This window comes from Xenopus laevis, chromosome 2S (assembly GCF_017654675.1).
Source record: "Xenopus laevis strain J_2021 chromosome 2S, Xenopus_laevis_v10.1, whole genome shotgun sequence".
Classification (NCBI taxonomy): Eukaryota; Metazoa; Chordata; class Amphibia; order Anura; family Pipidae; genus Xenopus; species Xenopus laevis.
Genome location: NC_054374.1, coordinates 103,546,022 through 103,561,460, shown reverse-complemented (window position 1 = coordinate 103,561,460; position 15,439 = coordinate 103,546,022). Strand labels below are relative to the sequence as shown.

General features: G+C 36.0%; 1 protein-coding gene across 1 annotated transcript in view; it reads right to left on the bottom strand.

The window, feature by feature from the left end:
• Window positions 1-15,439, bottom strand: part of LOC108708959 (AF4/FMR2 family member 3) — a 126,994-nt gene that overhangs the window by 43,415 nt on the left and 68,140 nt on the right. The window contains exons 4-5 of the mRNA XM_041584216.1: window positions 12,394-12,445; window positions 6,000-6,051 (exon numbers count right to left, since the gene is read on the bottom strand). Of these exons, the coding sequence (XP_041440150.1) occupies window positions 6,000-6,051; window positions 12,394-12,445 (104 nt within the window). The remainder of the gene's footprint in view (window positions 1-5,999; window positions 6,052-12,393; window positions 12,446-15,439) is intronic.

The window sequence follows — 15,439 nt, the reverse complement described above, 5'->3', positions numbered from 1 at the left end:
GTGGCGCAAAAAGGCTATAATGAAATTCTTACCCTGCAATAGTAGTGACCCGGGTGCAGCCAGCACAGAGTCTGTCACTAGGGGGAACGCCAACAGCAAGGTAGTAGATTTAGAGGCAGCTCACTCCTGGGCATCAAATAATGATCGGTCTTCTCCAGATTATTAAAAAGTTAAATCCTTTATTTAAACATAATATCAATCAGACAGACCTCAATACTAAGTCTGTCTGATTGATATTATGTTTAAATAAAGGATTTAACTTTTTAATAATCTGGAGAAGAGCGATCATTAATTGATGCCCAGGAGTGCGCTGCCTCTAAATCTACTACTTATGCTGGATCTAGCTTCTCAGCATTGCAATGCAATATCCTTTCAGCTTTAATTTATGCGTTTCCCCCGTCTCAGCAGGGCTCAACAGCACACACCACCCTTTGGATTTTTATGAATCCCTGTGGACTCTGAGTTGGACCTTATGGATGAACATGGTCTACTCACACAGGCAAGAACAAAGGCCTTTTTATGCAGTCTTGGCAGCATGTCCTGGTTATAAATTTTCACATAGTTTTAAACACAGAAACCTAACCCAGAAGAATGTTTGTCATGAAACAGTGAAAACAGTATGTTAGAGAAACTTTGAAATTATTTGCACAGCTAGCAAACTTTTTCTTTTTTAGGTTTTCTGTATTTGTATTTTATAATGACATAATTTGGAAACCGGCTTTTCACCCTAATTATGCTATATTTGATCTAATTATGACTTTGCCATAAGCATATAAAACCACACAGAATAAGCCACAGAACAACTTGTGTAGAAATTTTGTTTTTCAAAGAATTTTAAGAAAGAATTTCCTTGTTTCATAGGAATTCTCAACAGTGAAAATCTTGTGACCCCCATACTGGTGTAGTGGTTAAGCCATGAATAGCACAGCAAACTGTTTTGCATATACCACAGGTCTCAGATTTTGCCATGTTAGCCTGGTGACAGACCCATAGCCAGAGCCACAGTAGAGTGTTTTGCTGGTTTCAGAACACCTACTTTATAGAGTATAACAATGCACTTTTGTGTGTGTGTGTGTGTGTATGTGTGTGTGGCAAATGAAGTGAACACAGCTGCTAGCTGGAGGGCACATTAGGAGGGAGAATACTTTTTAAGCAGAGCTACATTTGACCTAGGTTACAGAATTAAGTCCAGAATCAAACCCTGTAGCCCCTATATATTTAAAGGAGAACTAAATCTTAACCTAAGAAGTAGGCTAGAAATATTGTGCATTATGTTTTGGGCTTTTGTACCAGCCAAAGGCAACCGCAGCACTTTAGCAGGGAAGATCTGTGTCTCCAAAGATGCCACAGTAGCTCCTCATCTCTTTTCTGCTGATTCACTGCACATGCTCTGTGCTTCTGTCACTTACTGAGCTTAGGGAACAAGCACAATATACTACTGAATTTATAATATAAATGTTACAATATAAGACTGATTAATAATTAATACAGATAATTACTACATGGCAGCACATAAACCAGTGCAACTAGCACCAGAATTTAATAATCAGCCTTGTAGAATCAGCTTATAATACACAAAAGCCATGAATATCTTGTAAATTATATCCTTATAAACAGTGAGTTCTGATGTCATCAGTTATAAACGGTGAGTTCTGATGTCATTTCTGTCACGTGACTCACTAAAATTTGTGTATTATAATAAATAAAGTACCCCCAGTTGTAAAATATAAGGATATTACAAGTTACCTCGGAGTTCCATGACCTGTATAAAAACACTCGGCCTTCGGCCTCGTGTTTTTATATGGTCATGAAACTCCTCAGTAACTTGTAATATCCTTATATTGTACAAGAGGGGGTACTTTATTCACTATATATTGCAGGCCAACCTCATTTTCTGCTTGTAAATTTGCGATGACCTCTAAGCTTAGCTTCTCAACAGCTGCTCAGAGCTCACTGAGCACGTGAGTGTCGCAGACACTTTCCAAGATGGCGACCCCCTGTGACAAGTTTGAAGCCCTGGATCATTTCTGCAATTGACAAGCTGAAACTTTAGGCTGGTGCAATAAGTTCATTATATAAAATATGACATTTTTAGCCATAGTAATATTTAGGGTTTAGTTCTCCTTTAACAACACTGGGCCACGTTGTACCTGAGCAGTTAATTCAACCAGACTTCTCACAACCCATCAGTGATTAGTTTTTTATTTCAGCCAGCTGCAGGTGCAAAAACAAAAGAAAAATCTGATTAGTTGCTATGAGTTACTGCCCAGGTAGAAATTGGCCCAGCATTAATAAATGAGCCCCATTAATGTATCACATATACTGTAGGTCGGAGTTAAAAAGAAGATAGCATGTGACAATGAGCAGTTATAATTGCAGGTTTACAAAGCATAGGGTAACTATAGCATAGCATAGTAGCATAGGTAGTAGCTTAGGTAGTAGCATCGGTAGTAACATAGGTAGTATAGGGTGACAGTGAGAGATTAATACATGAAAAAACTTAAACTCAAAAATATAGCACCCGTGGCTCAAATCAGTAATTGACCTACCTTTAAAAACAAACTAGGTTGTTAAATACTCTAATACACCTGGCTCTTAGCAAAGCACTGAGCTCAATTATCAAACAGACAAATCTTGGGAAATGTAACACAACTCATAAGGCTTTTCCACAGGAAAGGATGACAAAGTTATTACCAAGGGTATAAGACTGCACAGAGCTTTATCCTTTTCATTCTATATTTTAAGTACCTTTCAAACTGTCAAGTCAGGTACATGGTGTCTGGTTCTCAAATAGCAATTAGCTGTTCTGTCCTTTTCAATGCGTGCATAAAATATATGGTAGTAACAAAATTTACTGAAAAGAGCATTTCATCTGATTGATTACTAGCAGGATAATTAAATTAGTCTACTTAACGGAGTAAAGAAAATTCAGATCACACTGAACTATAGTACAGCTGTTAAAATGATAGATTGCCTTCTGCACTGGGGTGCTAGGAAGATCGTCTATGAAATCCTGGGACACAGCTTTAATGTATTTCACTAGCATGTCCTACATTTCATATATGTGTAATGACTTTAATTTTAACATCCAGGGGTGATCTTCTAAAACAGGAACTGCTGGCCTGTGGGCCGCTTGTGACCCTCCAAATAAATCTGATGGTCCCAAGCTTAGCTAGAATTTCCTATGACATTGGTTTATCATTTTCTGTTCTCCTGCATGTAAAATGGTGGATAACTAACTCATGGCACATGAAAATCACAGACTACTCTTTTCTTAAGCATGACTGTCAGAAAATTGTATGTAAAAATGTTTCTTATTGGGTTATACTGTAATTGGTATCATTGTTTTTATAGTGGTGCTGTTACTCATTGTGTTTTTAGTTCATTATTCATATCAATCCCTGCCCCAATGAAGCTTACAGTGTAAGGTTCCCCACAAGTACAAAATGCACACACAAGTCAATTAGCCTCCTACTATGGGAGGAAACCAGGCAATCCCATAGAGACTAGTTGAGAACATACAAACTGCGTTCAGCACCTTACCTGGAAATGAACTCTAGGGCAAGATGGCAGCAGTGCTTATCACTAAGCCACCAACCATTTCTGAGAAAACTGACACTCATTTTCCTCTCTGTGCTATGGATTATTAGTGGTTGCCTAGTATTTATACAATGATTTGCACTTTTGGCCAGCAATCATTGGTCCAGGTCAAGCATTTTTATTGAGGAGTGAACTAAGGGTTTAAGCACACGGGCAGATTCGGGAAGATTTAGTCGCCTCACGAGGAAACTTTGGAAATCGAAGCATCACGAGTGCATTGGCGCTGGCATTTTGTCATTATAGCAGGCGGACAGGGGGAAGGCAGTTCGGGGAGATTGTCGCCCCGCAGAAAAGGCGATTAGTCGTCAGGTGACTAAATCTCCCAGAATCTGCCTGTGTGCTTGAACCTAAAGGATCATTATAGTTTTAGAATACATAGTTTTAAGATTAGGATTAATGATGCATGTTTAAAGAGGTCATGGGAATAAACAGGCATAGCAGTATGATCTGATAAGGTGACTAAGTAAATAAGGCACAATCACATTACAGGTGGAGGAAAGGTAGCTTTTAGACCTCTGAGGTCACTAGGTATAGTTTTTGGCATAACAAGAGTATATATGAGACTTAATGACTTCTTACTCTGAGAAACAATGTTGTGATCTGATAAATTAATGACAAGATCTGAAGAACACATGTTAACTGTGCTCAGCTCCAATAGGAAGCAAAACATACAGTTTGGGAACCACTGATTTATCTCATCTTACTGCTTTACAAATGTAAAGGAGTATCATATTCTGCTGTATCTATATTGGTAATCCATATGCTGTTAGTACAGTAAGATGGGAGAATAGTGATGAACACAGATGCAGTGTTTTGCTTCCTGTAAATGTTTGCAAAACTGCATAATTTTTTCAACAAATAAATTGGAGTCAACAAATAAAGATTCACAAGAATATATTCTAAAATATATTCTTGTGAATCTTTGGCCAAAATGGAAGGAAAGGAAAACAAATAAAATGGCACAATGCATTCATTTTTTTTTTGGTTTATGTTTCTTTTCTATAATTTTTGGAAAGGCTTAGGGAAGGTGTACATAAAAAATGCAAAAATGTCTAAAGATCTATTGTCTCAAAAAAATTCTCCAGCGCAAGGGTGGTTTATAAGGGCATTAAATTTGACACACTTTTGAGTTCTGGTATCAGAGAGACTCATGACCTTCCTAATCCTCAAGAAGATGGAATGAGGAGTTAAAAATGTCATTGTCTAGATTTATATAACTGTTAAGTAGTTTAAGTAGTTATATATGCATATGTACTAATCCTTGTTTATGGTAATTGTACAGTTATTTCAAAAGCACAAAAATTTATTTTGAAGCACTGATTTTAATAATTGTATACATAAAGCAGTGCAAAGTGCAAGTATCAGAGAGTTGATAAAATAAGGGTTTTTTAAAACACTGGATTGATCTTTTTTCTAACAGTGGATCATTATAGTTTTTTAAGTGGCAGGATAATCAAAAATCTTTCATCTCGCTATTGAAAATGTGGGAACAGTTTCCACTGCAAAATGTATAAGTTGTGGAAGGACAACTAAAATGTATTCTCACGTTTTGAATTAATACTATATATATATATATATATATATATATATATATATATATATATATATATATACACATATATATACACACATATATATATATACATACACAAGAGGTCCTCTGCACTCTCAACCCATTATCAATATATTCAGGACATTGAAACATTTTGTGCCTTAAGCTTTAACATTTAAAATATAATAGGGATTGTTTGTCCATATATTGCAATATATTTAAGCTGGCATCAAAGTCACCCCTGGTATGACCAGTCCTACACTCAAACTTGCATCTGATTCATTAAAGGAGAAGGAAAGGTTAAAACTAAGTAAGCCTTATCAGAAAGGTCCATCTAAATATACCAGTAAACCCCCAAAGTAGTGCTGCTCTGAGTCCCCTGTCAAAAGAAACACCACATTTCTTTCCATCTATTGTGTACACATGGACTTCTGTATCAGACTTCCTGCCTTCAGCTTAAACCTCATTGCCCTGGGCAAGAGCATGCTCAGTTTGCTCCTCTCCCCCCCTCCCTTCTCTACTGTAATCTGAGCCCAGAGCAGGGAGAGAGACTCAGACAGGAAGTGATGTCACACCATGTTAATACTGCAGCTCCTATTCTAAACAAACAGAGAGTTTCTAGAGCTTTTTACTCAGGTATAGTAAAACATTCTACAGAATAAATATAGCATTCTAGCTTGCACTATTGCAGCTAATCTATTGGCAATAAAATGCCTCCGTAGCTTTCCTTCTCCTTTAAGAATTCAATTTTGTGGTCACAACCTTAAAAATTAGTGGTGAGCACAACTTTCCCTTGTTATATATATATCTGAATAAGATCAAATCATATTCATATTTATGCCATTACCTGATCAATGTCCTCCTCATCACTGCTTAGCTTCAAGTCATCTTCCAACATCCTACCAAAAAATTAAAAAGAAAGATATGTATTACAGATGGTGAAAGGCACTTTTGGCTGGCTATAAACTAGAATTGAAGTGTGGGTATTTCATATTTGAATTAAAGGATGTTCTGTACCTATGAAGAATACATTCATTGTATTTCTTTAAATATAATTTATATCCATGCACCTATGATAGATTTACCAGAAGTCCCAATTTTTTGCCAGAAACTTCAGCCATGGTCAGACAGACCCGCCAAGACACCACACCAACCCTTAATTGCCCAGATATCAGAGATTTCTTGATTTCAGTCACAAGCATAAACATACCTCCCACTTGCTTTCTTTGCAACAAGATAAGCATCCAATGAATGGAAAACTGTATAAAGTATCTGTATTCTGAATTTAATCTAAAACAATGAAGACTTTACATCAATGCCCCCCCCACATACTTACAACTTGGATTTCTTCTCTTTCCTCATGTTTCAAGAAAATCTGTAACTTAGCAAATCATTTGTGTTTCCCAGTCCATCCTTGGTGAAACAGATATAGCATAATGACCAATGCATATCTAACTGCAATTTACATTTTCTAAGGCCACACCATAGGCACAGGAAGCATCTCCACAACGGGCTTGTGATGGAAGCTTAGCAAACATGTAAACTTATAGGAACAGCACTAATTTATTGCCCTTTTTACCATGTAATAAGTTTGCCCACCCATAGCAACCAATAAGATATTTGCTTTTAAACAGGTGACCAATAAATCCTACCTGCTGATTCCTATAAGTTACTGCTCCTGGACAAACTTAGTGCTTTTTATTACAAAACCCCATTTGCCTTTTATTTAAGCTATAGACTAGCTTGTGCTGTCTTCCTATCATTTTACATTTTGGTATATGGTGATGTCCAGGGAACTAAGGTACAGCAAAAAATTGCAAAAATGGAGTGCGGTTATATTAATGCAATCTGCGGCTTTCCCAAATTTCTCTACTTTGTTTTCAGCATTTATAAAAGGAGTACAGACAAGCAAGTAAATTATCCTAGTTGCATCATTTGCTCTAAACCTACACTGCACTGAATAAAGAGTGTCTGTCTTCCCCTGGACAAAAATTGCTTTGGGATGTTTTATGTTCAATCCAGCATCTTATCTCACTGAATGTTGCAGCACCTTCTCATCATCTCGATAGTGCCATTTGTTATGCTGGAATTTCTCAAACAAATGAGAAGCCTTTGGCTTTTCTCGTTGCCTCAATGGTAGCTATGCACAACCTAAAGTGCTTGAAGGATTCTGCTATACTGTATTTATTTTTAATTCTATTGCCCTTCACTGTTATACTTTCATAACACCAATAGGATTGATTTGACCTGTATGAATGTATTCAACAAATGTACTGTTATTAATTATCTGGTGCTGTTGTAACTGCAGGTGAAAAGGATCATTAATCTTGCGGTAATGTGTCAATAATAAACTCAGTATGCATTTTAAAATCACATATTTACAATTTTACATTAAACACAATTACACTTTGGTGCTAAAATTCCCAGTCTAACTAGGACAACTCCAGTAAAAATATATCCTGATGGCACTCTGTATTGTATTTACAAAGTTTTCATGTATCATGCTTAATAAAAAGATTGCTTTTGGAGTTAAAAAAAATGGACTGATGCCTAATGAACTGCTGATAGCTGCACTCTGAATATGGTATTTCAGCTAAATGCCTATCCCAGAAATTCTAGCAATTCCCTGGCATAACAATGTGCTGCCAGGCCCCCCACACAAAAAAAATCTCAAGAGAGGCCCATTGCATACAGCAATGAGTGATATGCCTCTGCTACCTGCTATTGCACTGTTCAATTCAATACCTTGTGCAAACAGCAATTACAGCATCTCCTCTCCCCAACCCTTTCCTTCCTTTTCATATATGTAAATTAAGCTCAACTAAGATAGAATTAGTCATTATTGAGGGCACAACACTCCTATTGATTCACTGAATGTTTAAATGTTTTATTTAAGTAGACGTTTGGCATGGAGATGCTGGAAACCCCAGATCCAGAGCATTCTGGATAATAGGTCCCATATCTGCAATACAAAAATACTTGATGCCAATGTAATTAATAGGATAGAAAGGAAACATAGATAGTCAGGCTGATATTTTTTCTAGAACATGTTAGCAGTCCCACTCATGTTTACTGATGTTGTTATTCATCTATCCCTGCATGACTGCTAAATATCCATACAAATTCCTAACAACATTTACACGTATAGATTTTAAAAACTGAGGATATATAACTTTTTTGTAATAATCTTTTTTTAATCTACTTTCTAGCTGGAACACTTGCATGTACATATCCATATTGATAAAAAAAAGTATACTGTGTAATGAAGCTTCCTTTGAATGACTATCCCTTAAAAAGAGTTTTTTTCTCCATCAGTCAAAGGCACCATAACAGCCCTATTAAAGATCCAATACAGGAAAGAAAGCATATAGCCAATAATAAAGGGGCAAGTGTACTAAACACTAAATTGCTACAAATCAGCAATTTATTTTGATCTGTTTGCTACAATTTTGAAATTATGCTTGGTTGCTATGGCGCAATAAAACAACTACAGAATATTAAAAATGCATGACCACCCTAAGGCTGATTTCTCAGGCCTAGGCATCTTTGGTTTCTATGCAAACTACAGCACACCAATAAAAACGGTGTCAATGACAATGAAGTAAAGAAATATTTATGTCTACCCACTTCTCTTTTTAAACCCTTTCTGGAACTATCTGAACAAAGAAATAATGTTGCTGATACACCGCAGTGTGAAAAAATCCTAAAATAGCTGTCATGGAGCAAGGAATCACATATGTTTGTTTAGGATGTTTCAGACCTTGGCTTGGTTAAAGTGAATTTACTCTTTAAGTGAATAATTTTTTGGCTCATGCAGCTGTGTGTCTATCCAAAACTGTGCTTAGGTAAATGGATACATACATAGGACATAATTTATCTGCTGTCAGTAAGATCGTGTGAGATTAAATTGCCAGGCTTTAGCTTCCAGGCGACATACAAATCTCCACTGCTTTGCAGATACCAACATTAAACATAAATACATTTTCCCATAAAACCTCTGCAACAACTTCAAATGCTACAAAGTAAAGGTACAATATATATGTGTATGAAAGTAAAATAAGGAGGATAACTTTTAATAATTATAAATAAAATCAAGAATAACTAGCCCACTGCAGCTAACAAAACGCAAACTGATGAAAGTGATACTGATATAGTCCTATAGTATATCAGATAGGTACAAGAATGTGTCAGTATTTTATTTAATCATTGTTTTGGGTTTTTTTTTGTCAAATTGACTTTAAGCTGCTCCTAGCCCACTACTTCTCCTTCTCCTGGATGCCCATAGATCTCCTCTCATTGTCAACAACAGGAAGGACTGTGGGCAATTCAGAACAAAAAAGGGGTAGTTCACCTTCATGTTACAGTAGCTTTTAGTATGTTGTAGAATGTCCTATTCCTAGCGTTTTCATTTAGTTTTGATTTTTCATCTTTTATATACTTTTAGTATGTTGTAGGATGTCCTATTCCTAGCATTTTCATTTAATTTAGATTTTTTATCTTTTATATACTTTTCGGGCCCATTTACTTAGCTCGAGTGAAGGAATAGAATAAAAAAAACTTCGAATTTCGAATGTTTTTTTTGGCTTCTTCGACCATCGAATTGGCTACTCCGACCTCGACTGCGACTTCGTATCGAACGTTTCGAACTAAAAATCGTTCGACTATTCGACCATTCGATAGTCAAAGTTCTGTCTCTTTAAAAAAAACATCAAACCCCTACTTTGCCACCTAAAACCTACCGAAGTGCAAAGTTAGCCTAAGGGAAAGGTCCCCACAGGCTTTCTAATGTTTTTTTGGTCGGAGAAAAATCATTCGATCGATGGACTAAAATACTTCGAATCGAACGATTTGAAGGATTTAATCGTTCGATCGAACGATTTTTAGTTCGATCGTACGATCAAACTATTTGCTGTAAATCCTTCGACTTCGATATTCGAAGTCGAAGGATTTACATTTGGCAGTCGAATATCGAGGGTTAATTAACCCCTATGTAAATCTGCCCCATAGTATGTTGTAGAATGTTCTATTCCTAGCGTTTTAATTTAGTTTTGATTTTTTATCTTTTATATACTTTTATTATGTTGTAGAATGTTCTATTCCTAGCGTTTTCATTTAGTTTTGATTTTTTATCTTTTATATACTTTTAGTATGTTCTAAAATGTCCTATTTCTAGCATTTTCATTTAGTTTTGATTTCTTATCTTTTCTATACTTTATTGTTTGCCTTCTCTTCTGCCTCATATATATGTTTGGGGGAGGGGTTTCACTGACCCTGGCAGCAAAAAAAATCTATTCCATTGTGATCCTATAATTTTATTATCGTTAATTTTATTTGCTAAACATTTTATTAAGGCCCTTTTCAGTTAATCTTCCAGTCTCTGATTCACACCATAGACTGGTTACAGGGATAAAATGAACCCTAGCAACCAGATAGATTCTCTCAAAATCCAAATTGGAGAGCTGCTGAACAAACCGCTAAATAACTGAAATGCTACAAAATGAGTAATGAAGAACAACTGCAAACTGTCTCAGAATATCACTGTCTACATCACAATGAACTGCTCATTAACTGCTTTTACAAAACAATTGCACAGCACATTTTTAGTTTAAAACTGCAGATCTTCCTACTGCTGAACATAAGTTTTGTGACAATCCCAAAGGTGTTGATTGCTACTACTTTAGGCTGCAAAGTGGCCATCTAAATACCTTGTGTGCAAAAAAGTCTATTCTCTTTGCATTCACCTAGCATTATAATAAGAATAATATTTAGATTTGCCTTCTTTTTAATTGACAACTACATATTGGCTAAGACTGCTAATTATGTTTTATTTTATCAGTAGTTAAATCTTATTTTTTCTTTCTTTTAAAGTTTTGTTACATTTTACAGTTCCTTTAACTTGCAGATTGAAAAATTAAGAAAAAAAGATGATTTCTGGTATATCTTCCACATAATTAGAATCGTAAGCCACAAAACATTTTTTCAAAGATTAAAGAGGTCTCTTTCAGCCTGGGACATAAATCTGTTCTGCTTAATACCTCCAGGTGGCAATAAAATTCTCTACCAGTTTATGCATTCGTGTGATTGCCTGTTTTAAAGAGCAATTATGTGACACTTTTTAAACACTGTGGCAGTGAACTACAATACAGTAGAAAATTATATTGCTGACTGACTGCCAGGTTTTCTGATAACTCATTCAGACATAGCCAGGATATAATTATCTCTTCGACTAAATCACCAGAAAAAAACTGGATGATCTTTATATTATAGTTTGTACTAGGCCATTGCACTACCAATTTATTGCACATTTCAAAGCAGTTGGCACTGTATTATGCTTGTTATATCTTGTTCAATGCCTTCTCTTGGCTACATGACAAATGCTGAATCTGTGCTGCATGCCTTCAAGTGCCATAAGGCTCTCACTCAAGGAATTATCTGTAGAATAAATGATGCAAAGATTCTTGCAGCAAATACATCATGAATTGGAACCAGTTATATTTAGCACCTTTACAACCTTTTCAACTTATTGCTCATTTAAATGTGATGTTGTGCAAACAATTTAACTCTGGTCAGATTATATACAGTAACATATCTTTGATAATTAATCATATTATTAGTGTTTTGAAACAACTGACTGGGGAAAGATGTGCAGAGTGATATGTAAGAAACCAGGAAAAAAAATGGTGGACCCTATGGATCCCTGTGTGTTGCCCCCTGGCTGGGGCTGGGGGGATGTAGTGTCTGATGTTAAATTTAAAAGACAGAACCATGGCAAAATAAGCATCTGGTAAGTGTTTTAAACCTCTTAATTTCACTTATAATAATATTCACAGAGGACAAACTGACATTTTTGTGAACATCAGGACAAAATGTTGATGTAAAATCTCTGAAAACATCATACAAACTCATGGAAAAGCACCCACTGAAATGCATTATAAATTGGTGGAACCACAAAAGAAAACAGTGTAAAATCAGTGTATGCAAGATGGAGGTTTAATCATATCGACTATTTTTACTGTTTTTTCAATGGGAAGTGCTTAAATAAGGCAAAAACATACATCTTCAGAAACCACACTTCAAAGAAAAACACATGCAAAAATGGGGAAAAGCAAGAGAAAAATGCCAATGTTATTATAATATGAACAGGAAAATAAATTTTATCCATTAGTAAATACTGTATGTCAAAAAGAGTATCATTCCTGTATGTACAGTATTTGGTGTCAACTTGTTTAGAGATTACTCACGATATCCGAGGTGCAAACTTTGTGGGGCTCCTGTCCTTGAAATCAGCATTCTCTTTAAACAGAACAAACAAATTATGTGGTTAAAGCCTTAGGTTCTCTTGCATATCTAATCTAATACATTCAGCAGAATGAGAAAACACCAATATTTTTCACCAGTTTCATAAAATATTTATTTAGGATTAGAACATTTGCCATTACATGTGTATACAATGAAGAATAAAACTCCTTAGTTAAAAAGGGTTCTGTAAAATAGACCTTGACCCATAAAACCTCATACCTTTTGTGCCAACACACTCCTTTCACTAAGTTACATGCAGTCCATATCAGGTTTTACGGCTAAAGTAATACCTTATCATCTAATTTTTGGGTTGCCTAGCATTCTTAAAGGGGTGGTTCACCCTTTGGTTAAGTTTTAGTATGTTATAGAATGGCTAATTATTAGCAACTTTTGAACTGGCCTTCATTTTTTCTTTTTTATAGTTCTTAAATTCTGACTCTTCTTCATCTTACTCTTTCCAGCTTTCAAAAGGAGCCACTGACCCCTTCTAAAAACAAATGCTACAAAGCCTACAAATGTATTGTTATTTCTACTTTGTATTACTCATCTTTCTATTCAGTCCTCATATTCATATTCCAATCTCTATTCAAATCAATGCATGGATGCTAGGGTCATTTGGATTCTAGCAATCACAATGCTGAAACTGCACACTGGAGAGCTGCTGAATTAAAAGTTAAATAGCTCGAAAACCACAAATAAAAAATTAAAACCAATTGCAAATTGTCTAAGAATATTACTCTCTACATCATACTTATGGGCCTATTTCTTAAACATCAAAATCTGTGTTTTTGTGATTTATCATACTCCAAGGCTGCTAAAAGTCTGAATCTGAAAACACTCCAGCTAAAATCTGTTGAAGTCATGCAAAAGTCAATGGCAGATGGTCCCTTTTACAATTGTAAAATGTTTTTTGCCTTCATAATGTTCGCAGGCCCAATCTTACTCCACAGGAGCCTCTAGACCACATGGTCCTAGCACGTCCTCAATGCAGCACCCCTTAATATATTCCTACCTACATGTTTTGTGACATACTCTTGCCCACATGCCTGTGGCACTAATGTATGTCATTCAGCTTTGAGTACTGCAGCACCTGCTGGGTCTATTTGAGTGGGCAGCATACTCTATAGTATTCCTATATATATATATATATACAGTACTCTCGGGGGTCTTGGAGTTTGCACATAGCTATACTCAGAGCCCTTGTGTTCCCCCCACGCAGCATTCTCTGTGCAGCACATGTCATGCTTAGCCCCAGATACACACGGCTGCACCGAAGGATATTTATAGCATGGGACCTAATAATAGACTCAGGACTGCTTCCCCCCTCCCTTTCTCCCGCAGGATCTTTCCCATGCTCTATCCTTTGCTCCCACTGTCTCCTTCCCTCGTTACACTAATTTCTCAACCCCATTCTCCATCACCTGCTCTGACGCTGAAACTCTGTGACTCAGGCTGACCCTATTGCCACTGTAAAGACCAACACCCCTAAAATTTTGTGGCCACAAAGGTGATCCACCCCTTTAAATGAATTCTAAGTGATTAGATTTTACCATTTATATACAACTTTAATTCATATTAGGGCTCAGTTACAACTATAACTAGAGTTGTGCAAAAATGTATGCAGTTGTTGCACGCATTGATTCTATTCATTAATGGTACGTGTGCTTAAACATGCTCTCCTAACTTGCATGTATTTGTGCCAAGCACCATTGTGCCTGCCCAGTCTGTATGGATAAATTACAGCAAATGTGCCTATTGTCACTGGGGAAGCTACCTTCACATTGATTCAAGGGCTCCCACTGTGGGCTGTAGACTTGTACCTAAATAATCAGGCATAGATGTAAAGTTATTGCTGAGCACTAGAAATTAAGCAATCTCCTGTTTGGGTCTCTGCATACTTAAAATGCCAGTGTTTATTTGGAATCACAGTCTGGACCTGCCCCACTCCGCAAATTTTCTGTGCAATTGTGTCCGATTCCTCAAAGCACAACTGTACTTACATTGTGACGCGTTGGACACATTTGTGCTTAGCACAAGGGAGAAAACACTGCATTATAACAAAAAATCAGCAAGTTGCTTCTACATTGATAATTGTACACTTACATATCATATTTATTTTTAGAATCACACCTCTCCTTTACGCTCTATTAATGCAATAAATATAGAATATCAGCTTATGATTGCAGCTAAACTCCAAGTGTTTTAACAAAACAAGTGCCTCATGCTTATTATTCTTTGTCTATATATATATATATATATATATATATATATATATATATATATATATATATATATATATATATATATATATATATATATATATATATATATAGCAGGTGTTATATAGCATATAAACAGGTGAAGCTGGTGATGAGAGCATGTTCTTTTCTTGTTTTCCCATGACAGAAAATGCCTCTCAGGGTTACTTAGTCATTGAATAATTGTTGGAAGCACATATGCTCAACCATGTACAGCACATAAAGTGTATGTAAGCACAGTTTTCCTAACTGATAGACAAATGCAGTTTGTCCTGTTGTACAGGGGTTATACGTCTAAAATGCTGTTATATACAACCACAAACAAATGGGTCAGACACAGACAGATGCCTCATGACCTACTTTTGTGCCCGTGACACTATATCAGAATACACTATATTACAGCCATGGATGTGAATGTCTGCGTGTATATTCCTTGACAATTAGAGGCCCATTTATCAAAGGTCAAATTTAAAATTCATGTGAATTTTTAAAAATTCTAATGTACTCACAATTCGAGATTATTTAAGAAACAATTCGAATGACTAATATTCGATCTAATGGGTCCGATTCAAATCGTATTTCATTTGTATTTCATTTATACGAATCAAATTTTTCTCCTGAAAAAAATCTCGAATGTCAGGACCTCAACGGACCTCTGCCATTTACTTGTAAATTAACTCAGGAGGTTTAAGGGGGTGAATATTTGAATTAGGACTGTTTCCATGGTCAA